Consider the following 26,323-nt stretch of genomic DNA (forward strand, 5'->3'; position numbering starts at 1 on the left):
CTGTACCAATTTGCCCTCCCCGCCGGGCCCTACTAGCTCGGGGATGGGGCTCTGTCACGGCCTAAACTCAGAGATCTCCCTTGCTTCCCCACCTCCCCGCTTGCCCTTTTTCTCAGATGGTCCAGAGAAGAAAAGTGAACTGTTCAAGGTCATAGATCTAGGAGAACACTCAGGGCCTATTATGCACCAGGACACCTGGTTACTCAGCTTATTTCAGCCTCAGTTTCCTCATCTGTAAAATGGGGTAGTTACACCCTTTCCAAAGACTTGTATGCTCCACTGGACCAAAATAAGGAAGACGACAGTTTAAAATTTTCTAAGCCCTTGAGTAGCAGGTGTGAATGTGTGCCTGGACCGGGTGAAATGTGAGTCTCTGTGTGTAGGGCATGGGTTAATGTTCGCCTTAAAAATTCCCAGGTGTTGGGGCTTCCCTGGTGGCGCAGTGGTTGGGGGTCCACCTGCCAATGCAGGGGACGCGGGTTCGTGCCCCGGTCCGGGAGGGTCCCACGTGCCGCGGAGCGGCTGGGCCCGTGAGCCTTGGCCAATGGGCCTGCGCGTCTGGAGCCTGCGCTCCGCGACGGGAGGGCCGCGGCGGTGAGGGGCCCGCGTACCGCAAAAAAAAAAAAAAAAAAAAAATTCCCAGATGTTACCTGGCCCAGGCTCTGGAACATTTGTGGAGAGATGCTGAGGTTTTTTTATGCTGTAGGCCTGTGTCTCATTTATTCGATATCTAAATTTATGTTGAGCACCTACTACATGCCAGGCACTGTGTTGTTACGCACTTTATATTCATTTAATCCTCAACTCTATCATTATCCATATTTTACATATAAGAAAACAGAGGCTCAGAGAGGGTAGTTCGTTTGCTCAAAGTCACACAGGGAATTTGAGGCAAGGCCAGGATTCTAACACAGTTCTAATTCCCCTCAGGCCATGCTTTTTCACTAAGTCATGGTGGAAGTGGTTCCGTGGGGTGGTGTATATCTCAAAACATGGTGTGGGAGATCTCAAAACATGGTCTGAGAGTTCTCAAAAGATGCAGATTCCTAGCCCCTCCTGGAAATCATTTAAGCATGCTTGGAACAACTTGGTTGTGTGAATCTACAAAATAATATATGAAGCTCACATTATATTTCTATTGGATAGCTCTGGCGTGGACCCATGCCTCCCTCCCCAGACTTGGTCCCACGTGACTAGCCCGTGCCTACCCCAGGCCAACCTGGCCACCTGCCTCCCTGTTCCCACGAGAGCACCCGCCCCCCACGCGGTGGTGCACCCACATTGTTGATCATGAGGTGCATGATGGTCTTAGGCATGAGGTCGCGGACGGTCTTGTTGACGATGGCCATGTATGAGTCCACCAAGTTCCGGATGGTCTCCACCTGCCGCTCCAGCTGTGGGTCCATGGAGTGCATGAAGTTGTCTGAGCCATTCTCCTCGGTCTCACTGGCCTGCCATTGAGGACAGGGCATCAGGATGGCTAGGCCCTCAAAGCCAGGTTCCAGGCATCCCCAGGGTCCCAGCCCCTTCAAGGATGCCTGGAACGCTGAGGTACAGAGAGAAGCAACTGGCCTGTACACAAAGACACCAGCTCCCCCATAGCTCTGGGTCTCTGGGCTCTGCCCACCCCAGTGCCTCTCAGGACCCCAGACCCTCATTCAGCCTTATCTTGGCTCTGACTCTAGTACCTAGAATTTGCCTTACTTTCCCAGTCCATAAATTAGGAAAGGACATCTCCAAGGACCCTTCTTGATTCTAAAGGCCTGGCCAGATCTGTCGCCAGGCTAGAGATGCCTGGCAGAAGGTGAGAGAGGGACACACTCACTTTCTCTTTGTCCTGGGAGGCCCACAGCAAAGCCATAGAGGTCACCACACCAGCATTGCCATCATCGCCACCGCCACCAGCGAGCACAGCCGTAGCAGACACACAGAGAGAGGAAAAGAAGAGGGAATGAGTAAACCCAGGGCACTGCACCCCAACTGTAAGGCAACTCTAGACACTGTCACAGTGAAAGAGGGTAGAAAAGTGAAGGCAGTCACAAGAAAGCATAATCATGTGAAAGGGATGCCGGAAATGCCATCTGTGTCAGAGAAAGAGTCATGTAAAACCGCACTGGAGAAGGATGGGAGGAAGGGTTAACTCTGCTCCCACCCCAGAGCAGGTAGGGGGGGAGGATCCCTGCTATTTCTGAGCCCAGTAAGAGCCCGAAAATATGGAATGGCTTGGCATCACTGTGGATGGCTTCCCCCGGAGCCCCTTATTTTAAGCAGCGTGCCCCTCCCCTACCTCCCCTGCCACTCACCCCAACACGCTCGGGGTACACGCCAGCCCTCAGGAAGGAGGCCTTCCAGCTATCCACCTCCTCCTGTGTCTCGCAGGCCAGTTCCAGCTGCCGATAATCCTTGTAGACGTTCCTGCAAGATGGGGCAGGTGGTGAGGGGAGATGGGGGGCAAAGCCCATTCACCTTGGTGGTTAATGGCGTGCGTGGACTGGGGTCATCGTGCCTGTCGGCCAATCCTGGCTTTCTTACTTGCCAGCTGTGGCAAGTCCCTTCTTCTCTCCCAGCCTTAGTTTTCTCGTCTGGAACGTGGGTTAATAATAACAATTCCTGCCTTTTAGGGTCATTGAGAGGATTTAGTGAAATGAGCAGTAAAATACTCTATTAGAAAGGGACTGAGCTCTCATAAAGGGGGCACCCATGACAGTGCAGCCCCTGGCTAGATCTCAACCCCCATTGGCCCCCTCCCAGGCTTTCCCCTCTTGGCAGTTGTATTGAACCCTCATCTCTGAGTAGGAGAAAGTCCACTAGAGTCAGCCCTGGGTTGGGAGGGGAGAGGCTTGGTACTGCCAGTATCTTATGCAGGGCAGGTACTAACCAAGTGATTGCAGAAGGACAGGAGGGGAGGAAGGAGGGAGGGAGGGAGAGAGAGAGACGGGGAGGGAGGGAGGAAAGGCAGGAAGGAGAAAGGAGGGGGTGGCGGGAGGGAGGCCAGGGACGAGATCTTGACATGAGTCTAGCACAGATTAGAAACTCAACAAATATTTGTCAAGTGAATGACTTGCTGGGGAGCCGGGGGCAGATCTCTCTCTTCTGGATCTGTGGGCCCGTCTTTACTCCCCGGGGCCCCGTGGGAGCAGGCAGGCACCTCTGCTCCGTGTTGAAGAGGGCAAAGATGTGCTTGCTGGACATGAAGCCCTTCTCCACATCCCGCAGCTTCAGGTTGTCCACCGACAGCATGTATTTCTTCTCTTTCTCCTGGGGGAGAGGGAGGAGTGATGGGTGAGGCTGGTGCTGTCTCTGCTACGCCTCACTCCCTGAGGATGTTCCATGTTGCGGGGCGGGGGGACCTGGGGCTGTAGACCACCAGCCCCCTTGCACTGCACGGGTGCTGTCTGATGAAAGCCTGGCCACGGAGCCCTGGGTCTGCTGGGCACCTCAGCTCCCCACGGTTCAAGCCCTTCCCACCGCCTCCGCATCCATGCCAGAGCTCCAGAGCCTGGGGTGGCGAGGCTGAGCTTGGCTCCCACATCCCGCCCCAAGCAAGCCCTGGACACGAGCCAGGCCAGCCCCAGCCAGGGACCCCGCACTCGGCCTCTCTTGCCGCCAGCCTGGCCGATGGGGCCTGCTCTGGATAAGCCTCTGACTTCATTTCCTGACTGGAGAGACGGGGAAGGGGGGCGGCCACCAGGCCTGGCAGCTTCAAAGGGCTGGCTCAGCCCACTCCCCACAGCTGCCCATGTGTTAGCAATCAGGCACACAGCACAAGCCTGGAGATGGTGAGTCTGTGTGTGCAACGTGTGTGGTTGTATGTCTGTGCAAACATGTGCACGTCTGAGCACGTGTCCTCTCACCACTGTGCGTGTGCCCGTGTGTCCCTGTGTGTGCACGAGGGTGCCTGAGGAGGTGCCAGCCCGGCCGTGTGTGCGTGTGAGCGTGTTTGTACGTGTGCACAGTTTTGGAGGTGTGGCAACTGTAAATGTCCACGTGTCTGCGTGAATGTACCTGCGGGACATGCGCTGTGGGTGCACATGCTTATGTGCATATAGTTTTCGTAATGGGCTGAATCTGTGTGGTTTATCTGTATCGTCTGGGAGGAGTTACGCTTATCTGTGGATGGCATGTGGGTGCCAGGCCTGTGTGCACATGTGTGTACGTCTGGTGGGGGCTGACACGTGACCGTAGGCTTCTCTGTCCTACAGACAGAGGGGAGGAGCTCAGGGATCTTCGGAGGAGGTACCCCAGGATGGGGCTCTGGGAGGAGGGGAGGGGTTTCTGCTGCCTGTACCCCACTAGCCAACCCAACACCACAGGGCCCGCGCCCGGGGGCCCAGTGGGGGGTGACCGTGTGGGTTTGGAGGACTCGGGGCTTGGGCATGAGCCTCGCCTCGGACCTCGGGTCGGGGGCTGGGTTTCGGAGGACCCTGCTCCCCGTCCTGGCGTCATCCTGCCCACCTCTCTCTGCCCCCCACACCCCCCTGGCCCATCCAGCCACATAAAGCCCTCTTTATGCCAGGCGGGTGGCCGGGAGCCCCAGAGGGCGGCTGGGGGAGGAGAGGAGGAAGTTGCACACGCGGCCAGGGAACATCTGGAAGCATTCGAGGGAGGACCCGCCGCCACCCGCCCTGCGCTCTGCTCTGGGGTTGGACACTAGGTAGGAGCAGCCCCCTCCTTCCCGCAGGCTGGCCCGTCCCCAGGCCCCTCCTCCCCAGCCAGAGCTCCCGCTCACCCCTGCCACGTCAAAGGAGGCAGAAGGGGAGTCAGAGCAGAGAGGGGACCCCGGGCTGGCTGGGCTGGGCTGGGGACCTTGCATCTCCAGGACATGGGGCCGAAGCTCTCACCCGACGGACAGACACTGCAGCCTGGATGGATCAGAGGACACCTCCACTCCGTCTACCCAGTGTTTAGACTATCTGTTCAGGACTCCCAAATTGTACAGTAGTCTGCACATTGGTTAGGCTGGGCTGGGTTAGACCCTCGGCACCGCCGCTGGAGAGCTGGAGCGACCCCCGCGCGCCATCCCAGAACCGGAGCCCGGAGCCGGGGCAGGGGGCTTGGGGGGCACAGGGTGGGCTGGGAGGAGGCAACAGGGATGGGGGCGCCACCATGCTGTGGGACGGGGTGGGGCTGCTGATGGGTGGCGGAGGAAGAGTGAGAAGATGGGGGGTCAGTGAGGGCTGGGGATGTGGGCGGCCGCCTGTCTGCCCAGAGGATCACCCAAGTCCCAAAGACCAGACGGCTGGTGGCTGGGTGGAGAAGGGGGACAGATCATCCTCCGCCCAGCCCGGACCACCTCCCTGTCCCCAGCTGCTTTAGGGCAAAAAGATCCACTCACAACCCAACACACACACGCAACCTTACCTCGGCACGAACACACCTACAACTCGGAAACATACATTCCCACACTCGAATTTTAAATCACACATCCGTGTCCCAAGCACACACAAGTGCATGCACACACATGCGCACACAGACGCACACACCCGCTCACAATGGAACACCAGCCCTCTCCCATCCTTACATCCCCAATACATACAATACATATCCTCAAACGTGCCACACGCACGCCCTCCCTCCTCAAGCCCACTCGCCACACATACACACAGACGCTTACACACCGGGCACGGGCACACACGGCTCAGGCACACATGGTCTGCCCCCAACCACACATGCAAACCCTCCAACACCGAACACGCCCCGATGCTTACACCCCAGACACTCTCCTGTCAAACACCCACACCCCACGTCCACAAGCCTCACATACACCCTCACCTGCCAGCACTCACTGGCCAGCCCTCCCCCACCCACACGTACACTCAACGCCGGGGTCACACTCGACTCGACTCAAATGTACACACGAAGTTCCACAGAGACCAGCCCCCCGACACACACACACACACACACACACACACACACATACAAGGACGGGGGCCCCGCTCAGATATACTCCCTCCTCCCCCCAGTGTAGCCCGTCGCTGGCCCCCAGCCCCAGGTCACACTGTCCCCTGGCCCTGTGCAAGGAACCTCAACACAGGAGCCCAAGGAGTGGTGGGGCACGGGCACGTCTAGGGAGGCTGCCCAGGCGGTAGAGCAGGAAGCGGTCCCCACACCCGTGCCCCGCACAGCCTCACGCTCCACCCTTCGAGGGGCCCCACGCTCTGGGAGAGGCCAGGGTTGGGGTAATGAGGTCCAGATGGCTTGGCGCCCCCGCCGGTGACGACAGAGGGCCCCGCCCAAAGTGAGGAGGGGGGCCCTGCCTGGGGAGACTTGGAGGGGGCAGGGATCAAGGAGGGGGGCTTGGAGAGCGAAATCAGAGGCCACCGCCCCAGCCTCTGCTCCCCCACGCAGAGCACCTTCGCCTTCAACAGACCCCTCAGGAAGAAGGGGGTCCCTCCCCCCACTCCTTGGCCAGCTGGAGTTCATTACCACAAGCCCCCTCCCCCCCAGCCCTCCCTGCTCTCTCTGGTCACCTCTGGAATCCAGATGTGGAAGCCAAAGAGACTCGTTCTTAAAGGAGACCAGCAGCAGGGAAGGGTGGTGGTGGCTGGGCTTCCCTGTGCCCAGTGGGCAGGGAGGGGCTTGGGGTGGTGCCTCTGTGGGGCCCCATCGCTCCTCGCCCCTCTAGCTGGAGGCACCCTGGGCATCCCCCTCGGACTGCTGGGGGCTGGGGGGCTGGGGTGCAGGGGTTAACAGCGTGTCTGGCAGCTGGACTCGTGTGTGTCATGGGCCTGTGGAGGCCACGGAGTAGGAGGCACGCCCTGGAGCAAGAAAACAGGAAGGCTGCGGGGCTGGTGGGGTCAGAGAGGGATGCCCGGCCCCCCTGCCCACCCCAGGGCGCTCAGCCCCGGGCTCCCCAGTCCTGCCAAGCCCTCTTCTCCATCCAGCCTGGATAAGCCCCCAGGATTGCGTGCCTCTGGTCCTGACCTCCCACCTCCACCCAGAGGTCTTTGATGGGAGTTTTAAATCCCCCTTGTGGGTGGTTCAGGCCACTCCAAGCCTGTGGTAGGGTGTCAGCCTGCCTCTGGCCACCAGCCAAACCCCTTGATGACCAGTGGCCCTTTAGTTACCTCGTCATCCTTGTACCAGGACAGATTCTCGGCGGTCAGCACAAACCAATACTCCTTGGAGCCTCCCTTCATGATACCGATGTTGTTGATGGTCAGCCAGCCCTTCCGGATGACCTGGAGGGTGGGAGGGGGGGCAGGAAGTCAGTGGACAGAGGCCAGGATTCCCCATGTAGGTAGGCAAAGAGAAACCCTCAAAAGCTCACCCCTCCCCCAGCTCTTCAAGGCCTGGCTGGTCAGAGAGGGTGGGGGCCAGACCTGCCCTGGTTGGAACCACAAGTGAACAGAGGGGAAGACAGAGGAAGGCAGAGGTCAGCTCAGGATAAACAGCCTACTGACAGAGCCATCTGAGTAGGGGACTGGTGGCCTTGGTAGGGGACGAGCTGCCCACTGCTAAAAAGTGTGCAAGCAGACTTTAGGTGGCTGATTGGGCAAGATAACTCTGAGTATCTTTTCAGGTTAACAGTTTATTCAAAGACTTTTTCTGACCTCAGGGACTTTGCACGTGCTTCTGTTGACTCTGCCTGGAAAGCACTTCCTCCTGTTTGCCTGGCAAATCCTACTCATCCTCTGGGCATGAGCTCAGAAGTCACATTCTCAGGCAGGCTCTCCCCGGCCCCCCATATAAGTCAGGACCCCTATTATAATCTTTCATCACTCCCTTAAGCTTTCTTCTATGACAATGACTGGAATTTTGAATTTGTGTGCGTGTGTATATGTGTGTGATTATCTGTTGATGTCAGTCTCTCTTGCTAAATTGTGAACTCTCTCCCTCACTGGTGTATCCCAGCACTTGGCAGAGTGCTAGGCAAACAGTAAGTGATCAATAAATATTTGTGGCATGAATACATGAAGGCCGTGATAGTAGGGTTCTAAGAGTCTTTGCCTCCAAGCCCCAGGACAGGGGTGGGGTAGTAGAGCACAGACGCAGCGGGGAGGGCTGAGCACAAATTGCCCAGATTCCTCTTCCCCGGAGAAGCCCAGAGGAACAGGCAAAGGTCTTTTTTCACAGCAGGAAGCAGCTGTCCCTGGGACTGTCCTGAGCCACTGACACAGATTAGGCCCTGTGGATTCTGCTCCAAGGGCAGAGACACTGACCAGACCCTGGTGGTGGGACAGACTGAGGGGACAAGGGAGCTGCTTCTGCTCCCTCCCCCAGCCCTGTCCTCCCTGGCTTCTCCCCTGAGCATCCGGAGAAGACTGAGCAGCCTGGGGCTGGCAGGAAAGCCCTCTGGGGTCAAGCCTGCTTCTAAGGCCCTCGAAGCACCCCCCACCCACCCCCCGCCCCCCACCCCCACTCCCAGCCCTCCTTAAACCTCTCTGGCTTCCTCGAGAACCTTGCAGAGAACCCAAGTCACACAGCGGATCACAGCTAGTAGCTGCCTTAGTCATTAACAGGGATGTGGTAGCCAGTGTCTCATGACCACCCTCCCACCCTGTCCCGGTCTGGAGAGGATCCCCTCAGCATCTTGTCACTGTCTTTGGAATTGAGTCTGAATGCCACACCCTGGCCCTCCATCTCCCCAGTCTGACCAGCGGACCTCTCCACCCTGCTCCTGCCCTGACTCGCAGCCTTTGTCCTCCCTCAGCCACCCCCAGCTCTGCCCTCCTCCCTGCTCACCCAAAACCCCCTTCAGGAGCCCCAGCACCAGGGACCTCCTGTTCCCCCCACTCCCACCCTGCCTGGGGCCTGACTACAAGCCCAGGCTTCCAAGGGGCAGGGCCAGAGTCTGACTCCTGTCCAGGGGCCAGCACAGTACAGGCACCAGTGAGTGTTTGCTGAACCGAATTGCCCTGGGATATTGCATTCATTAGCTCCTTCATTCTATTTAGCACCTACTGTATGCCAGGCACTGCACTGGGGGCTGAGGATTTACTGGTGAACAAGACAGACCCAGCCCTTCCCCTTATAGGGTTCAAGAGGGAAATGATATGATGCCAGTGATCACACAAACACCTAGATTATCACAAAGAAACTACAGCCTCTGGAAGAGCTCAAACCCTATGGCTGGTGGTACGACCGGGGCTGAGAAGTGATGTTTCAGCAGAGATCTGAAGGACAGAATAGGTAAGGAGGCACTGGTCTCTTGACATTTCATTCACCTCTTACTCAACTCTCTGGTAGAGATCCCAGCTTAAAAACATGCTCTCTCATCCATCCGTCCATCTATCCATCCATCCATCCATCCATCCATCCAACAGATATTTAAAGAGCTCCTACTCAGTGCCAGGCCCCTGCCAGGCATTTTCACCCACCCCAGCCCATATGGTCTACCTCTGGCTGAAGTAGATGCTTAGTTCATGCGCAATGATGGACAGATTGGTGAGACTCTGTGTGGCTAGACCCTGCCTCTGGCCTGAGTGCATATGTGGACACCCATGTGCTGGGGTGTGCAAGCTGCTCAAGCCAAAGGGTGCCCTCTTGACCCCTGCACATCCCCACTACAAATGGGTCCCCTCCTCCCCCTCACTACACAAACCAAGAGCCCCAGTCCTGGTACTCACCAGAATCTCATCCTGCAAAGAGGTAACCATAGCAACCACGAGAAGCACCGGGAGAGAGGAGAGAGGGTTACTGATGCAGAGTGGGAGGCTTGTGGCTGGCATCTGACAGGCTCTCTGGCCCCTGTGGGACCCTTCCCCTCGGGGGAGGGGGATCTCAGAGCTTGGCGTCCATCCGGCACCCTCCATCCCTCCGGCTGGGGCACTGGAGTTCACTCACCTGGTTCCCTGAAGCCTTCTTCTTGTTCATCTGGTTGCTCCTCTGCTGAGCACTAATGAGGAGAGAAAGAAGAGTCCCAGAAACTTCTCTCAAGAGGCCTGGCTTCATTGCTACTGCTCAGTGGGCACCAGACCCAGAGGCTTAACCCAACAGTCCTGGGTCCTTCACACACATACACACACAGTCACACGAGGTGTCACCTTCTCTGACCAGGGAGCACTCACTTGGCAAAGCCTATGAAGTCCTCATGGTTGGTATTCATGTAAGCCAGTTCAATATCGATGAGGAGCATGACCTTCAAGGATACACAGGTCAGCAGTAAAGTGGAAAAGATACCACAGAGTTTTAAAATGCATGAAAAGCTGGGAGAAGCATACTTGCAGCATGTATAGAGTCCATAATAAATCAGTGTATAATCCACAGTAAATAAATGTATCCATAATAGTATCCATAATAAACAAAGAGTTCCTATAAATCAGTAAGTGGAAGACAAGAAACACAAATCAAAATAGTCCAAGAACATGAATGGGTAACCCATAGAAGAAATGCATACAACCAATAAGGACATGCAAAAAATGCTCCCTCTCATTAATAAAGAAATGTAAGTTAAAATGAGACCCCTTTTTAACCTATCAAAGTAATAATAAATATTGATAATGACCAGTGTGGGCACAACTGTGGGAAGACAGATTCTCTCACATACCATTGGTGGAACTGTAAATGAGTATCACCTTCTTGGAGGGCAGTTTGGCAATAGTTGACAACAATAAAATGCATATATTCACTTCTAGAACTATATCTCACAGATAAGCTCCTTGAGTGAGCAAAGATACATGTAGCAGGGTGTTCAGTCTGGTGTGGTTTGTTGCAGAGAAAAACTGGGAACAAGCCAACGGCTATCAGAAGGTGGAATAGATTATGGTGTCCTCTAAACTGAAAGGCACTCTACAGCTGTTCAGAAGAATGAGGATAACTTCCAGATTCTGGCATGGGAAAATCCCCTTTGCAAATAATTAAGAGTGATGGGATTTGTAACCAAATTGTGATGGGGGTGACATTCCTGATGCTCACTGCCGGGTTCAGACCCAGGCCCTGCTGCTTCCTCACCGAGCTTCAAATTCCACAAATGCAGGGTTTCAGCCTCACAGGAGTGGTGAAGACACAGTGAGAGGAGGAAGGTCATGGGTCTGACCTGTAATAGGTGCTCAACTGATGTTAGCTACAATTATCTTCAGAGAAAAAAAGGCAAGACACACCGCAGGATTGTGATTCTTTAAGAGTAAGAGGAAATCTGGAATCTGTATGTGCCTAGGGAAAATGTCTGGAAGGAGACACACCACACTTTTAATAATGGTTCTTTTATGGGAGACTGGGGGCGGGGAAGAGTGAATGGAGGAACACTTACTCGTAATTTAATGATTTCTATACTGACTGAATATTTTATTGAGTATTTACCATTTTGTCATTAAAAGGAGACCAGTGAGGATTTAGAAACACAACATCGGCAACAAAAATGTGAGTGATTAGGGACAGCACCATTGTGGAGAAGGGGTGTATGAGGATGGAAGCTGGGAACTGGGAGCCAGAGGTGGGTATAGACAGCAGATGACAGGGAGATGGCCAAGGAAAAAGGACTCGCCTGTGAGCTTTGTGAGAGCCGTGAGGGAGCCTGCTCACCTCTGCTCGTCCCAGCTCAGAGGAGCTTTCAGGGAATATGCTTCTTATTGAATGAGCGAATGAATGAATGGCTGAGAGGAGCTTTCAGGGAATATGCTTCTTATTGAATGAATGAATGAATGAATGAATGAATGACTATTTGATAAATGACTACATAAAAGGAAGGGAGGGCGCCTATGAGGGGTGTATGGTGACCCAGAGAAACAGCAAAGAGAGAGAGAGAGGCCCAAAGTGAGATGACCAGAGTATAGATAGTTGAGAAGCAGATGGTGGGATTGTAAAATAGACCAGCTTCTCTAGAAAACTGTATGGCAGGTCCTCAAAAAATTAAACATAGAATTACCACATGATCCAGCAATTCAATTTCTGGAAATATACCCTAAAGATGTAAAAGCAAGCTCTCCAAGAGATATGTGTGCACCTGTGTTCATAGCAGCAATATTCACAATAGCCAAAAAGTGGGAAAAAATGGATAAACAAAATGTGGTCTATTCATACAATGGAATATTATTCAGCCTTAAAAAGGAAAGATATTCTGACACGTGCTACAACGTGGATGAAGCTTGCGAACATTATGCTAAGTGAAGTTAGCCAGAAACAGAAGGACAAATGTATGCTTCCACTTATATGAGGTACCTAGAGTCATCAACTTCATAGAAACAGAAAGGAGAATGGTGGTTGCCAGGGGCTGGGAGGAAGGGGGAATGGGAGTCATTTTTTTGTTGTTGTTTTTGGCCTCACTGTGGGGCATGTGGGATCTTCGTTCCCCAACCAGGGATTGAACCCGCACCCCCTGCATTGGGAGCATGGAGTCTTAACCACTGGACCGCCGGGGAAGTCCCTAGGAGTCACTGTTTAAGGGGGACAGGGTTTCATTTTAGGAAGATGAAAAGTTCTGAAGATGATTGGTGGTGATGGTTGCACAGCAATCTGAATGTACTCAATACCACTGAACTGCACAATTTAAAGTGGTTAAAATAGTAAAATTTATGTTATGTATATATTTTCTCACATTATAAAAAGAGAGCAAGAGAGAAGCAGAAAGTTAATACAAGGAGAGAAAGTATAAGAGAGACTGAGACAGAAGAGACAAAGTGGGAAGAAGGAGGTGAGCCCAAGGGCAGGAGTGAAAGGTGAGGGGAGAGGGGGTGGCGCGTGGGCTCACCTGCTCCTTGGTGCGACCCTCGCGCTCCCGGATGTGGGTGGTCACGATACGCTCCATCTCCTCCCGCAGCCGGGGATACTGCTGGAGCTGGGGAGCGGGGGGAGGGGAGAGAGCCACGTACACTGGGGGCACGGGTAGGGGGCACCCAAACCCCACCAGAATCCAGGGGCGTGGGGTGGGAGGGACACACACAATGCCCCACACCTGGGGGCCCAGGAAGCTGATGGCACCGAGCCACAGCCACCCCTTTCCCCCAACTGTGGGTTCCAAATGGCAAGTCAAGGGTCTTCCCGGTCCCGGGCCCTCTTCACTAGCCTACCTGGGCAACTTCATGGGTGCCGGCAGTTCCCATGAGCACAAATGCCTTGGGAATCAGCCTGCTCCTGGGCCGCCATCTTGGTGGCAGCCATCTTGGAAACAGACCTATTCGATTGAGGCCTTTGTTTGGGGCGCTGTTAGCGCCCCAAACTTTCACTGATCCTCAGGGCTACCCCTTGCCTCCTCAAAGGCTTGGAGGCACAGTCAGGTGGGGAATCAGGCAGGTAACAGCCTGCAGGTTACGATCCAGGGAGAATCCGGGGAGGGCAGGGCCTGAGGTGCCAGGTGGCCTCCTGAGTCAGGCTGGGGACAGGCAATGCTCCTTGTCAGAGCTGGGGGAGGGGAGCAGGGGAAAACCAGCAGTCACACAAAGGACATGCAGGAGGCACAGGCATGCGAGGGCATTGGGGGGCGGGGTGGGCATGCAGAGTGCGAGTGCCAGCAGCATGAGCAGTACCCTGCGGGGGCCCTCTTGGTAGAATCCACCCGGCTTTGCCTCCCTTTGCATGCCCTGTCCTGGCACCACTACCCCGACACATCTGCCTGGCTCAGAGCTGGCCGGCCAGCCTGTCTCTACCCCACTCCTTTGGGGGTAGAAGCTCAGCAGCACCCTTCTACCCAGCCACCCCCCGCAGTTTTTATCAACTGAGGCCAAAGGGGAAGTTGCTCCAAACCCTTCCCCCCTGTCTGTGGGCTCTGCCTTCAGCTCAGCCAGGCTCTGGACAAAACCTGGGTTGACACCTCCTTCAGGACTCTGTTGAATATCGTGTCTTCCAGAAAGCCTACTGTGACCACCTCCATGTGCCCCATCCCTCTCCACCCCACTTCCCTCCCCAAACTGGGCTGTAATTGCCCTGAAGGTAGGGCCCAGGGCTGGGCACACTGTCAGTGCCCAAAGAGGGCCCGTTGAAAGAATGAGGGGATGAATGAAGGATGGAAGTCTTTGCCCTCCTTGCCAGGGTGAGCAGACATGGGCTCCTCTGCCCTCTGGCTCATGAACCGGCAGCTCCCTGGAGAGGGGGACTCGCTGAGCTGCTGATGGTGGGAGTCTACCCAAGGGGACCTCCTCCTCTGCTATGGAGGGGCCCAGGCTGGGCAAAGCTAGACCCACACCTTGTCCCTTTTTCCCATCCTGGGTCAGGCCCCACAGGTGGATCCCCCTATGTGGGAAGAGAGCTGGAGGTTAGCGTGCCTGGGTCACAGGTAGTGATTCTGAGGGCAAGATGGAGGCCAAGGGGATGGGGCGGGGGTGGGGTGGGGGGCATCAGGAGAGGCAGGAGGGTGGGGGAGAGAGCAGCGCCCTGGATGCCAGCCCAGGAGAGGCAGACTTGAGAGATGCCACATCCTCCCCACTCCCCCCCGACTTTTCCGTGGCTCTGCCAAGGGTGTGACTCATGTGGCCAAGCTCAGGGGACCTGGGAGGGAGGCAGCCTGAGAGCCAGGGCTTAGAAACAGCACTGGCTGGAGGGGCCCAGTGGACCCCGCTGCCCCGAGAGGCTCAGGGATGGGCCATCACTCCTCACAATCCCCGAGTTGGGGCAGATTGGGGACCGAGTCACGGCCACCAGAAAAGCCTCCTCTGAGATGGTCCCAAGTGCTCCCTCCCTGGGTGGTGTTGCGGGAGGGGCAAGGAGGGAGGAGGAGGGAGCAATTTGCCAAAGAGCATGACCAGTTCTCCCACTAACGGCCTGGATATTACATTTGTCAAGTTTTCCATGTGTCACAAATGACAGGGCAGCCTCAGCCCCCTTGAGAAGTTCTGTTCCCTTTGAGCATCTTTTTCCATTCTGGCTGCCTCTGAGCATTTCCAGAACTTTCAGCCAGTTTTTAAAATGGAACTTTTCTCTCTCAGGTCTTGGCTAAGTGGGGCAGTCAGCCTGGAGCCCACTGTTTAGTGGTCAGGAATGCAGGCCCTGGAGCCACCATGGCTCTCAGTTCAAAGCCAGCCCCCTACCCTGCTGACCTTCCTTGGAAAAGTGCTTGGGCCCCTCTGAGCCTCAGTTTCTCCATGTGTGAAATGAGGTAATAATGGCACCTTCCCTCTTAGGGTTGTTGAGAGGACTGAGCAGCACACCCTGTGCTGGACATTAAACTCCAGATTTCATCCAGAGATGAAACTCTAATCCCAGCAGGCCTAGGAATAATCAGCAGGAGTGGCTTGCTAAATTTAGAAGATTTGGGGAGGGAAAAAAAAAGAGGAAGATGGGTGAATTTTGCTATGTAGACAAAAAACTACTGTGCATTAAATCAATTAAAAGGCAATTTTTTAGACATAAGTTATAAGCTTTCCTTTCTAAAGTTTTTGTTGATCAATTTTTCTCCTTACAAAAATTTACCGACTCACTGTAAGAAATCTGAATATGACTAAAGTTTGTGAAGTAGCAATGAAAAAACTCCTGTGTTCTTTGCCTTCTTAAAATAATCGTTAGTAACTATGCCTTTGGAATTTTATCACTTATGTAGATTATTATATTATATTATATATTTATCATTTATATATATTACTTTCCCCCCCATATTCTATACGTTTGTCTCTGAAACCTGCTTTTCCCCCCACAGTACATTGTGGAAGGAAACGTGAATGGAAATAAATATCCCTTGCCCTTTTAACAACTATAGTCTTTCATTGTCTGTGTGATACCATAGTCAATCCCCTCTTGATGGACATCTGGGTTGTTTCCAAAATATTACCATTTACCCTAATTAGTGCTTTTTTGGAAGGCAATTCAGCAAAGTGTTCCACAGTTTTTAAGTGTTTATATATAGTAATCAGTCTTCTAGGAATCTATCCTAAGGAAATAATCCTAGAGAAAGAAAAATAAAATTCTTTATACACAAAGATGTTCATTGCCAGGGTATTTATAATATTGAAAAACTAGAGACTGTTTCAGTGTTCACCAATAGGAAAATGGTTAAGTAAACCGTGATAAATCTATTCAATAGAATATTATGCAATCATTAAAAATGTTCACATAGGGACTTCCCTGGTGGTGCAGTGGTTAAGAATCCACCTGCCAATGCAGGGGACACGGGTTCGAGCCCTGGTCCCGGAAGATCCCACATGCCGCGGAGCAACTAAGCCCATGCGCCACAACTACTGAGCCTGTGCTCTAGAGCCGGTGAGCCACAGCTACTGAGCCCACGCACTGCAACTACTGAAGGGTGTGTGCCTAGAGCCCGTGATCCGCAACAAGAGAAGCCACTGCAATGAGAAGCCCGCGCACCGCAACGAAGAGTAGCCTCTGCTCGCCGCAACTAGAGAAAGCCTGCGCGCAGCAACGAAGACCCAACGCAGCCAAAAATTAAATAAATAAATAAATAAATAAATTTATTTAAAAAAATGTTCACATAGACTATGTAATAACACCCACCAAAATGTATGTTATTAAGAGAAAAAGCAGAATACTAATATATTCACAGTGTAAATACCTAACAAAGTAAATAAACCTATGTATAGAAAAAACAGTTTGGAGGAATAAATTGGCGAAAACTCTTTGGAGAGCAAATCTTGCAGAAGTTACCAAAACTGTGAGTGCTCACATCCACTGATTAGGCAATTCTATACTAGAAATTTGCTCTAAAGAAATGACAGGATAAGTACTACAAATATATTTATAAGGCTATTCACTGCAGCACTGTTTGTAAAAGAAAAAGAACAGGTGGAAACAACCTAAATGTCTGTCAATAGGATATTGAATACATAAATCATGTCATATTTCTACAGTGGAATACAATTCAGCTGTTCAAGGGCATGATCTTTACGTAGCTACTACAAGGATTCCACCCCACATTGCTCAGTAAAAAAGAAGAGTTCACGGATCAGTGTGGTCAGTGTGATCCCTTTTAGGTGAAAACCAGTGTATATTTGTAATTATATAAATAATTAGGTTAAATAATTAGGTTAAATAAATAATTAGTTAGGAAGGGTGTGCTGTAGCAGTCCTTATCTCTAGGGCTGTGAGTTTACAGGGACTTTTGCTTTCTCTGTGCAGTTTGAATATTTTGGTAACAATCATGTATGATCAGAACAAAATCAATACCGATAATTTCATTTTTTTAAAAAAGGAGTGTATTTGCAGGAAATGTACAAAAATCTCAGTGTGGCTCTTGGAAAGGGAGTGTTGTTGCCTCCTTTTCACTCTTGGGCATTTTCCAAATTTTCTCTAATTGAGAATGTGTTCCTTTCACAATGAAAACCCAAAATTTAAAAAAATTTAGATATATTCTGTGTTCTTTTGTAAAGAGCTTTGAGGCAGCTTAAAATAAACTCGGTATTTTTTAGTTTAACAAAAGTTAAGATTGCATTGCTTAGTATTCATGACGCAGTGGGACCGTGATTTAGATGTCATGATATATACTATGCAATGGACAGTCCAGCCCAGATTTGATTCCACCTGGATCAGGCACTGAGTGGATGCTAATTTGCTTAATCTACCCCCATTTGGCACAGAAGTGAGCAAAAGTGAGATAGGATTGTGTAAGGGGCGCACAGGACTAATTATATATGAGCCACGAAAACCGTGATGCTTATTTAAAACATGAAGTTAAGGCAGATGTTCCCCCACCTCCCAGTGTAGGGAGTTTTTCAAATACAAGTGAGGCTGGGCTCATGCAGGCCCCTGGGAAGAACTGCTTTAGACGATCTGGCGAAAAGTCCCCAAAATGCCCCGAAGTAGACAAATAGGAAAAAGCCATCTAAAAGGTCACGGACGACTCAAAAGAGGCTGACCCTGTCAAACATGTATGGATTACAGTAAAGTGAGTAACCCAATATGCTTTTAGGCAAATTGGTTTTGAGGGACTGGGATAGCTCCCCTGCCCCAGGAGGCCCTGATCCCAGATCTCTTCCCTCAGCCTCCCTAAATCTGAATCCCACTCTGCTGCTCTTTTCTGAGACTCAGTTTTGTCATCTGTAAAATGGGGATAAGACTACTCACTGATTAGGGTTGTTAAAAGGATTAAGTCAGATAACAAGGGCAGGCACTTAGCCTAGTACTTGGCACACAGTAGGTGCTCAGTAAACAGCGGCCATCTCCTTATCATCATCACCATCAAAGCGGCCATCAAAGCATCAAAGAGGATGCTTGGGTTAGAGCAAAGTCTTCTGGCAGAGGGGGGAGCCTGAAGGAATCATGAGTACAGTAGACCCAGGGTTAGAAGCCGGCATGAGACCTTGGGGCCAGGAATCCCCCGGGCCGGCCTGGGCGCCTGGGTCCACTTGGGTGGCTGAGAGGCTGCCGGGCTTGCTCAGCAGTTGGTTCTTGCCCACGGGAGGCCCTGGCCATGAGGAAGAGGTGGCCAGGCCCAGCCCCTCCCAGGCGGCCATCATACCTTTTCGCTACACTTTCTGATGGTGGCCGTGAGCTCACTGACTACCATATCCACACACTTGATACTGGGCTCTTTAAGCTTCTGCACCTGCTTTTTCACTGTGGCTTCAAAAGCGAGGTCAGGTGTGAAGAGGCCTGTCCTGCACCCGGGGAGGAGGAGGGGAACAGGAGTAGAAGCAGCCGGGGGTGGGCGGGTGAGGAGAAGGAGGGGAGTGAAAGCCAAGCAGGGCCAGGGTCCAGGGTGGAGGATGGCACGGACACAAGGGAAGAGAGAGACACCGACACAGAGAAAGAGAGACAGAAGAGAAGACAATGTGAGCGTGGGACCTGGCCCTCCTGCCGCCACCTGGATTGGCACCTCCCAGGTGCTGCCAAGCAACCCCCAGGGCTCTGAGGGTGTGGGAGGGGTCTGAGGGACCAAGCCCCTGTCCCATCCAAGGGCACTTACTGAGTTCATATTCTCTCCCCAGGGCTTGCCTCCCTCCTCTCCCCAACTCTTCAGCTACACCGAGCCTGCCCTCTCTCTCTTTTCCTGTGCCGTCTTTGTCCTTTTCCTATGCTGTCCTGCTGAGGAGCTGACCCAGGCCAGGACCCCACTCACTCACATTCTGTTCAATTCTAGGTTTCCCAGAACCTCCTGTATTCGCTTCATCCCGACTCCAGAGCCCAGCACCATTCCCTATTCTCCACCAAGGTTGTTGCATTCAGCTGCCCAGGCTGTGCACTGCACAACTCCAGGGGGCTCCATTTCCATAGGCTACGGGGCAGATGATGCCTCCTGGAGTTGCTGTGTAGCTGCCTGATCGCCATTCTCCAGCTCCCTGCCCTACTCCTGCCCTTCCCTTTCTCCTCAAGGGGCATCCTTTGCCTCTCCTCCTAAGGAGTCTGGAGGAGCTCAGTTTGGAAAGACAGAGAAGAGGAAAGACAGAAAGAGTGGAGATGGTGATAGAGAGGGGCCAGGGCAGCAGTGGGGAGGGGAAAGGGAGGGAGTCTGGGGGTGGAATCAACTGAGCACTGGACTTGGAGTCCAAAGCCTTGGCTCCAAGTAACAGCTCTGCCACCTCCTAGCTCATATGGCCTCGGGCAAGTCACTTGATCTCCCGAGCCTCAGTTTTCCTGCTGTGAAATGGGTGCCATCCTCCCTGCCCTGCCGTGCCCTCCTTGAGTGGTTCTGTGAGGCTCAAACGACATAGCAGAGGGGGCTCTCTTCCTGGAAGGCTGGATGTGGATGAAAGGGACGGGGAAGGTCCTGAGTGAGGGTCCTGAGTGAGGATGGCGTGAGATGGGGAAGATGAAGGACAGCGGGGAGTCAGGGTACCTGCTTGACCTGGGTCCTCTGAATCCCTCTGGTTGTCCAGGCCCCTAGGGCAGCACCCAAGAAGGTCCTGTACTTCATCTGTCTCCAGGGACAAGACTTCCCCAAGACCCCTCCCTGGAGCCCCCAAAGATGAGCCCACCTCTGAGAGCAGGGAGGGGGCTTAGGGTCCCCTCTTCTCCCTGAGCTCGGGGAGCTCTTGGTGGGCTCTCAGGGCCAATTGCCACCATCATACCTGTCTTTCCAATGTCTAAATCCCTTGGTTCCCCTGGTCTGGGGGCCGGGGCTGGGTGAGGCCCCCTCAGAGAGTCCCCCTCTCCTGGGCTGTGGTGGCCTGGTCCCCCACCCCGCTGAGGTCTGTACATGCTACCAGGAGGCACTGGGGGAGGTGGGGAAGGAGCGCCTGGCAGCAGAGCAGGGCGGGGCAGAGGCAGGGGCTGGCCGGGCAGCTGGTTACCTTCTTGGTGCACTGTCTAACGGTGCTGATTAGCTCCGAGATAACCATGTCCACACACTTGAGACACGGTTCTCGGATCTTCTTCACCTGCTTTTTCACAATGGTCTCAAAGGCCATGTCTGGGGTAAAGAGCCCCGTTCTGAACGCCCGGAGCGGAGGAAGGGCACGGTGTCACAGACCGGCTCCTGCCAGGAGCACCAGGCCAGGGCCCCGCCCCGCTCCCCTGAACTCTGCCCTCGGGGTCCTCCCACTACCCCTCTCTGGACTTCAGTGTCCCCATCTGTAAAATGGGCAGGAGGGATTCTGATGAAGGCCTTTCATTTGAAGCTCTTTAGGGCAAGACAAGGTCTGCTTATAACTGTCGCATTTGTCCTGCTTTGTCTTCAGATTCTGCTCATACAAAACGTTCTATGGCTAGAAATGGTTTAAAAACTGTCAAACTGGGTTTTCTTTAAGAGCCTTTCTGGGAATAAAGCATTTTATTTTAAGACTAGGAAGGAGATTTTTTTTTCTTTTCTGTGCCTTAGCCAATGCAGTCTGTAAATTCCATGCTAAACCTTGGAATTGAGCCTGCATGAAAGCAGTGACATTTTAGTCTTGTTCACTGCCTGGCACATAGTAGGTGCTTTAAATTTTCTTGTTGAATGGACAGTGTAGATCTGGGTCCCTGGAGCAGGGCTAAGCTTTTTAGGAACAGTCTATTTTCCAGTCTTTGTCCCGGCTCCACAGGCCTTGGGGTTGGCTAGGAGGAGGGAAGTGGGGTGGAATGGGGCCAACTTCGGGCTAATGGGACTGTAGGAGGGTCTGGAGGGTTGAGAGGCCTCATTCCATCATAAAAGGTTCACAGACTAACACCTGATGCTCCACCCCAGGCCCTACCCAGTGTTTTGGGCAGCTTTGTGCTGGATAGCACTGGGGGGAGATGTCCTACCCTGGGGATGGGCAGGGGGCCCAAGCCCGAAGGGTGCTTCCCCAGCCACCTGTGTCTCGGGCTCTACCCCACTGTTCTAGTCTCCGGGCTGCTCCCAGGGACAAGCAAAGGAGGGTAGCAGGTTGCAGGTCGTGGGGTGGCCTGGGTCTCCCATCCACCTCCCCTATCCAGAGCCTGTCCAAGCTGGATCCAGAAAGTCAGGGTTGAGGAGACTGCGACTAGGTAGGGTTCTTGGTCCTTCCTCAGGGAGGCTCACTCCATCACTCCCTCTGTCTCTGCACTAGACCCCTCCTGCCTTCCAGGGTTCAGTTCCCCTCCCCTGGTCCCAATACGTGCCTAATGCCATGTATATTCTTGATGGCATAGCTGATCTCCCTTCGGAGTTCCTTCTCGTCAAACTCCATCTGTGTAGGAGACAAAGAGATGGCTAGTCAGGGCCTGTTCTGCTACCTGGGAGGTCAAACAGGGTCCACCTCACTCCCAGAGCTGGGCATCAGGGCCTCTAGTGGGGTGAGCACACGTACGCATGAGAGAGTCTTAGGTGGGTGGGTGGGAGGGTAGTCCTGAGCCCTCCTGCCCCTGGGGGGTCTGCCTACCTTGACCAGCTCAAAGGGGAAGCGCTCATGGAAGATCCGGTTGATGCGGGCTCCCCCCGACAGTTCATAGGTGTCGATCTGGTCCCCTGAGCCCTCAATGCGCTTCTCAAAGTCTACAGCAAATTGCTGGACCATCCTGGGGAGAGAGTGGTAAGACCTGAGGGGGCAGCAGCAACCCAAGGCAGGGAGCCCTGGGAGAGCCCTGGGCTGAGAGGCTGGGGGGAGGGGCAGCCCCATGATGGGGAGTCAGGAGTTGGGGAGGGCCTCACTGCAGCAGAGCCTTGGTCTTGCGTGCTGGGTCATCAGGGCGGAAGTTCTTGTACTCCTCCACCTCCTTCTCAATGGACAGCAGCTGGCTCTGAAGCTTGTTCCGCAGCCCCGGCAGTGTGTCCCGGATGTGGTTTGTCAGTTGCTGGCGGTGGGGGCGAGGAAAGGGTTAAGGCCATGGTCAGAGACCCAGAATGCCCACAGGACCAGGCAGGGGCCAGGATGTCTGGGGCCCATGTGGACGTGGTGAGGTGCAGAGCCACAGCCCTGCCCACTGCTGTCCTGCCCACCAGAATGAAAGCTGCCTGAGGGCAGGGACTGGCACACAGTAGGTGCTCACAGAGGTGTATTAATTGAATTAATGAGTCAATAACTCCATTTTCAGTAGAAGCCAGAAATCTAGATTTTTATCTGAAATTACCCGATTTTGACTAATTTAATAGTTTTAGACACCACAAGAGCCAGATGAAATGAATCAGGGGCAGTGATGGCTGGAAGACTGCCCCCTTGTGCCCTTTGGGTTTAAGGTAATTCTCAAGTTCTGAGGCTCACTCTGGTTAGGTCTCCACACTCAGTATCTCCCTGAACTGCAGAATGACCCTAAGAAACAGGTCTCATCACCATTATCACCATTTTACAGGTGCAGAAATAGAGGCTCAGAGAGCTGGAGAGTCTTGGTGGGTGAGTGACAAAGCTGAGACTGGAACCCAGGTCTGTGGCCTCCAGAGACCCCAGTTTTGTCCCATACCACACTGCCTTCCTACTGTCAACACACATACACACACACACCCCTCAGTAATTCTGGAAGCCCCATTCCGGATGGAGAAACATCCTAGGGAAGCCCCTGGGATCACCCCCTCCGCAGATCAGCCTCTCCCCATTTCAGAAGGAACAAAGGTCTTTAGCCAACCATACTCCAATCCTAGCCCCCAAGCCCAAGCCCTTGTCAATGCCACCCTCCACACAAGGTCTTGGACTTCTCTCCATTCTGGGGCGTTCCTAGGGCTCCCCTTCCTGGCCCCGGACAGGGAACGGTCAGCAAAGCTCTGGTGCTACCTCACTGTGGGACAGGGGGCAACCCTCACAAAATACGCTTAAATGATTCTGTTCTCATGCCGGTTTCCCCAGGCCTCACCCTGGCCTGAGCACCTACCTGGTTAAGGACCTTCTGCAGGTAGGGCGTGCCCATGCGGTCAGCCAAGTGGCGGTAGGAAGGGTGGGAGAGGAAGAACTTGCGTTCAGCAGCCAAGGCAGCCGTGATATCTTTCTTACCATCGATGTCCTTCTGGCTCCGGTTCACCACTCCAATGTAGCCTGTGGATGGGGTGGGGGTCAGGGGCAACCAGGCTTGCGGGGGGGTGGGGGGGCGGTGTTACGAGGAGGGGCAGTGGGCTGGGTCAGGTGTGTGGCCTGCCGACCTCTGCGCAGCGGGAGCAGCTTGTTCTCCAGAACATCACGGGCATCTGTGCCCTCGTCCATCAGGTCCAGCTTAGTGATGACCCCGATGGTGCGCTGACCTGGGGGTGGCAGGAGAGGATTGTCTACATCTGCACTTGCCCTCACACAGGCGACTCCAGGCACTCCCAATCCCACCCCACTCCCCCTTCTCCCAGCCCACACCCTCCCTTACCCACTGCCTGCCTCTGCTGTCCCCGCCTCATTCATTCTCCACAGTAGCCAAAATGATTTTTAAAGGCATAAATCTGATCCCACCCCTATTCGCTTAGACCCTCCAGTGGCTCCGCCTTACGCTGTGAATAGACCCCCAGGGCCTTGCGCATCGGCTACCTGTGAAAACCTACCCTGGGGGTCCACCTCCTTGGCGACCTTGAGGGCATCAGAGTTGGCCAGGTCGGAGTTGGCTGGGGACACGGCCAAGATGAGGCAATTCTCCTTGGTGACGAACTGCATAAGCATGTCCCGGATCTGGAACTCGATGTCGGGAGGTTGGTCCCCCACTGGGACCTTGGTCATTCCGGGCAGGTCCACTAAGGTCAGGTTCAGCACTGGACAGGGCGGCGAGAAGGCGGGCTCAAGGCGAGGGGCGTGGCCGGGGGCGGGCGGATTAAGGAACAGGGCCGGGCTTAGAGAGGATCTGTTTGGGAGCGTGGCCGTAGGTGGGTGGGGTTAGGGAAACGCGAAGGGCTAAACGGAGGCCCGTTAGAGGCGTGGCCAGGGGTGGGCGGAGCCGTGGCAGTGTGGGACTAGGGGTAGGATGCGCAGAGGAGTCGCTGTGGGGGCGGAGTCTGCAGGAGGAGTGAAGCCCTTGAGGAGGGGCCAGCTAAGGGGCGGGGCCAAGAAGATGGTTCCTAAGGGGCGGGGCTCAGAGACGGAGCCAAGAGGCTGGGGGCGGGGCCAGGTCTCCTCACCGTGCGGCGAGTAGACGCGGAGGTTGATGGGCACCGGAGAGATGCCCTTGTTAGTGCCAGTCACCCGGTCGGTCTCAGCCTCAATCTCCAGGCGCACCTCCTCGAAGTCGGTGAATTTCTTCCCCTTGCAGTGCAGGAACTCGGCATATTCTGCCCCAGAAGGAGGGGGGCAAGGGGGAGTAAAAATCATAATAGCCGGCACCCACCTGGGTCCCATCTTCCGCTGGGAAAAGACCCCCCCACCACCACACACACACACACACAACGTTGCCTTCTTCTCCCTCCCTCCACGCAAAGCCATCTGTCTGTTACGCATTTTTATCCCCGCTGTTCGGATGGGGAATGAGGCCCAAAGAGGGGAAGCCCATACCTGTGGTAGCATTGACCAGCTGCAGGACCAGGGGGCGTCGGGTGACAATGCCAGATCCTCGGGGCAGGAAGTCCCTGCAGTGAGTTGGGGGTGAGAAGAGGGGCAAGGTCTGAGGAGGCTCCCTCTGTCCCAGGGGCACTTGTCCTGCCACTGGGAGCCCCACAGCTTGTCCAAAGTTCCCTGCCACACCTTAGCCTAAGGGCTTCACTATGGGGAGAGGGCAGCTGAGAGAGGCGTAACAGATCACCTCCAAATCCTCTGGGTCACAGAATTTGTGCTTCTGAACTAGCCCCCAGACCTGTCTCAGGTCTGCCCTGTGTTAATTCTGAGCCAACAGGACGTCCCTGCCCCAACCCAGCCACTGCCATTCAACTCAGGAGAAACTGAGGCATGGGGTGCCCCACCCCACGTGCCCAAGCATCCAGTGGCCACAGAGTGGCCAAGGAAATGGAGTTGCACCTCCTCCCCACCCTTCCGCTGTGGGGAAAGGCAGCATCTCACTTCCCCTTCCCTGGGCCCCATCTGGCTGGGGTTGAGGATGAGGGGGATGGGGGGAAGGAGGAGGCAAGGAAAAGAACTCATGCTCCTTAAGTACCTACTGCATGCCAGGCTCTTCGTGGGCAATATCTCCTGGACTCCACACAATAGCCTCATGAAGAAGACACTGTTATTATCCCCATTTTACAGACGAGGAAACTGAGGCTCAGAGACATTCAGGTTGCCCAGCCAGTATCTACCAGACCCTGGGCACAGATCTGTTTGACTCTTTGGTGAGAGCTTTCTGCCCTTCAACTCCCTGAAGACACAGCTCCCTTTTTTTTTTTTTTTTTTTGCGGTACACGGGCCTCTCACTGTTGTGGCCTCTTCTGTTGCAGAGCACAGGCTCCAGAAGCACAGGCTCAGCAGCCATGGCTCACGGGCCCAGTCGCTCCGCGGCATGTGGGATCTTCCCGGACCAGGGCACGAACCCGTGTCCCCTGCATCGGCAGGCGGACTCTCAACCACTGCGCCACCAGGGAAGCCCCCCAGCTCCCTTTAAAGGACTGGACTGAGGCATCCCAAAGTCACCTCATGCCCCTAGACCTGATGTCTATTCCTCAGACATCTGCTGTGTCAACCTCAGCAGTCCTTTCAGCTAACTCTTGAGGGTGCCACTTCTCTCTGTCCTGTCAGCTCTTCTCATCTCCCCACCCACACACCCACGGCCCCACCCAGGCCAGCACAAGAAGGACGGTGGAGGCCTCTCCAGGGATCAGGCTGTTGGGATCACAGTTATGGGATTCCCAGGACTCAGGAAAGGGGGAAGGAGGCCAGAGCTTGAGGGACCACAAAGATCTGGCCAGTCACCTCATTCATGGAGAGGCACATGGAGGCCCAGGGAGGGGAAAGGATACACTCAAGATCCTAAAAGGGGACTTCCCTGGTGGCACAGTTGTTAAGAATCTGCCTGCCAATGCACGGAGCCACTAAGCCCGTATGCCACAACTGCTGAGCCTGTGCTCTCGAGCCCGCGAGCCACAACTACTGAAGCCCGTGCACCTAGAGCCCGTGCTCCACAACAAGAGAAGCCACTGCAATGAGAAGCCCGCGTGACGCAACGAAGAATAGCCCCCGCTCGCTGCAACTAGAGAAAGCCCACGTGCAGCAACGAAGACCCAACACAGCCAAAAATAAATAAATAAATTTATTTAAAAAAAAAAAAAAAAAAAAAGATCCTATAGGGCTGGGACACAGCCAGATCA

At 54.1% G+C, this 26,323-nt stretch overlaps 1 protein-coding gene across 3 annotated transcripts in view; it reads right to left on the reverse strand.

Annotated features, from left to right (window-relative positions):
• DNM1 (dynamin 1) overlaps window positions 1-26,323 on the reverse strand; it is a 46,234-nt gene that overhangs the window by 5,538 nt on the left and 14,373 nt on the right. For 2 of the 3 annotated variants that reach the window (XM_081236765.1, XM_081236766.1), the window contains exons 2-19: window positions 24,582-24,655; window positions 24,212-24,361; window positions 23,645-23,848; window positions 23,261-23,359; window positions 22,996-23,156; window positions 21,845-21,987; window positions 21,576-21,711; window positions 21,316-21,383; window positions 20,049-20,187; window positions 12,629-12,715; window positions 10,011-10,081; window positions 9,787-9,838; window positions 9,570-9,581; window positions 7,068-7,181; window positions 3,149-3,258; window positions 2,304-2,415; window positions 1,826-1,837; window positions 1,281-1,451 (exon numbers count right to left, since the gene is read on the reverse strand). In XM_081236765.1, the coding sequence (XP_081092891.1) occupies window positions 1,281-1,451; window positions 1,826-1,837; window positions 2,304-2,415; window positions 3,149-3,258; window positions 7,068-7,181; window positions 9,570-9,581; window positions 9,787-9,838; window positions 10,011-10,081; window positions 12,629-12,715; window positions 20,049-20,187; window positions 21,316-21,383; window positions 21,576-21,711; window positions 21,845-21,987; window positions 22,996-23,156; window positions 23,261-23,359; window positions 23,645-23,848; window positions 24,212-24,361; window positions 24,582-24,655 (1,915 nt within the window). The remainder of the gene's footprint in view (window positions 1-1,280; window positions 1,452-1,825; window positions 1,838-2,303; window positions 2,416-3,148; window positions 3,259-7,067; window positions 7,182-9,569; window positions 9,582-9,786; window positions 9,839-10,010; window positions 10,082-12,628; window positions 12,716-20,048; window positions 20,188-21,315; window positions 21,384-21,575; window positions 21,712-21,844; window positions 21,988-22,995; window positions 23,157-23,260; window positions 23,360-23,644; window positions 23,849-24,211; window positions 24,362-24,581; window positions 24,656-26,323) is intronic. The other variant, XM_081236764.1, reaches the window with a different exon arrangement.

Source organism: Mesoplodon bidens (genome assembly GCF_964165515.1).
Source record: "Mesoplodon bidens genome assembly, chromosome: 6".
Lineage (NCBI taxonomy): Eukaryota > Metazoa > Chordata > Mammalia > Artiodactyla > Ziphiidae > Mesoplodon > Mesoplodon bidens.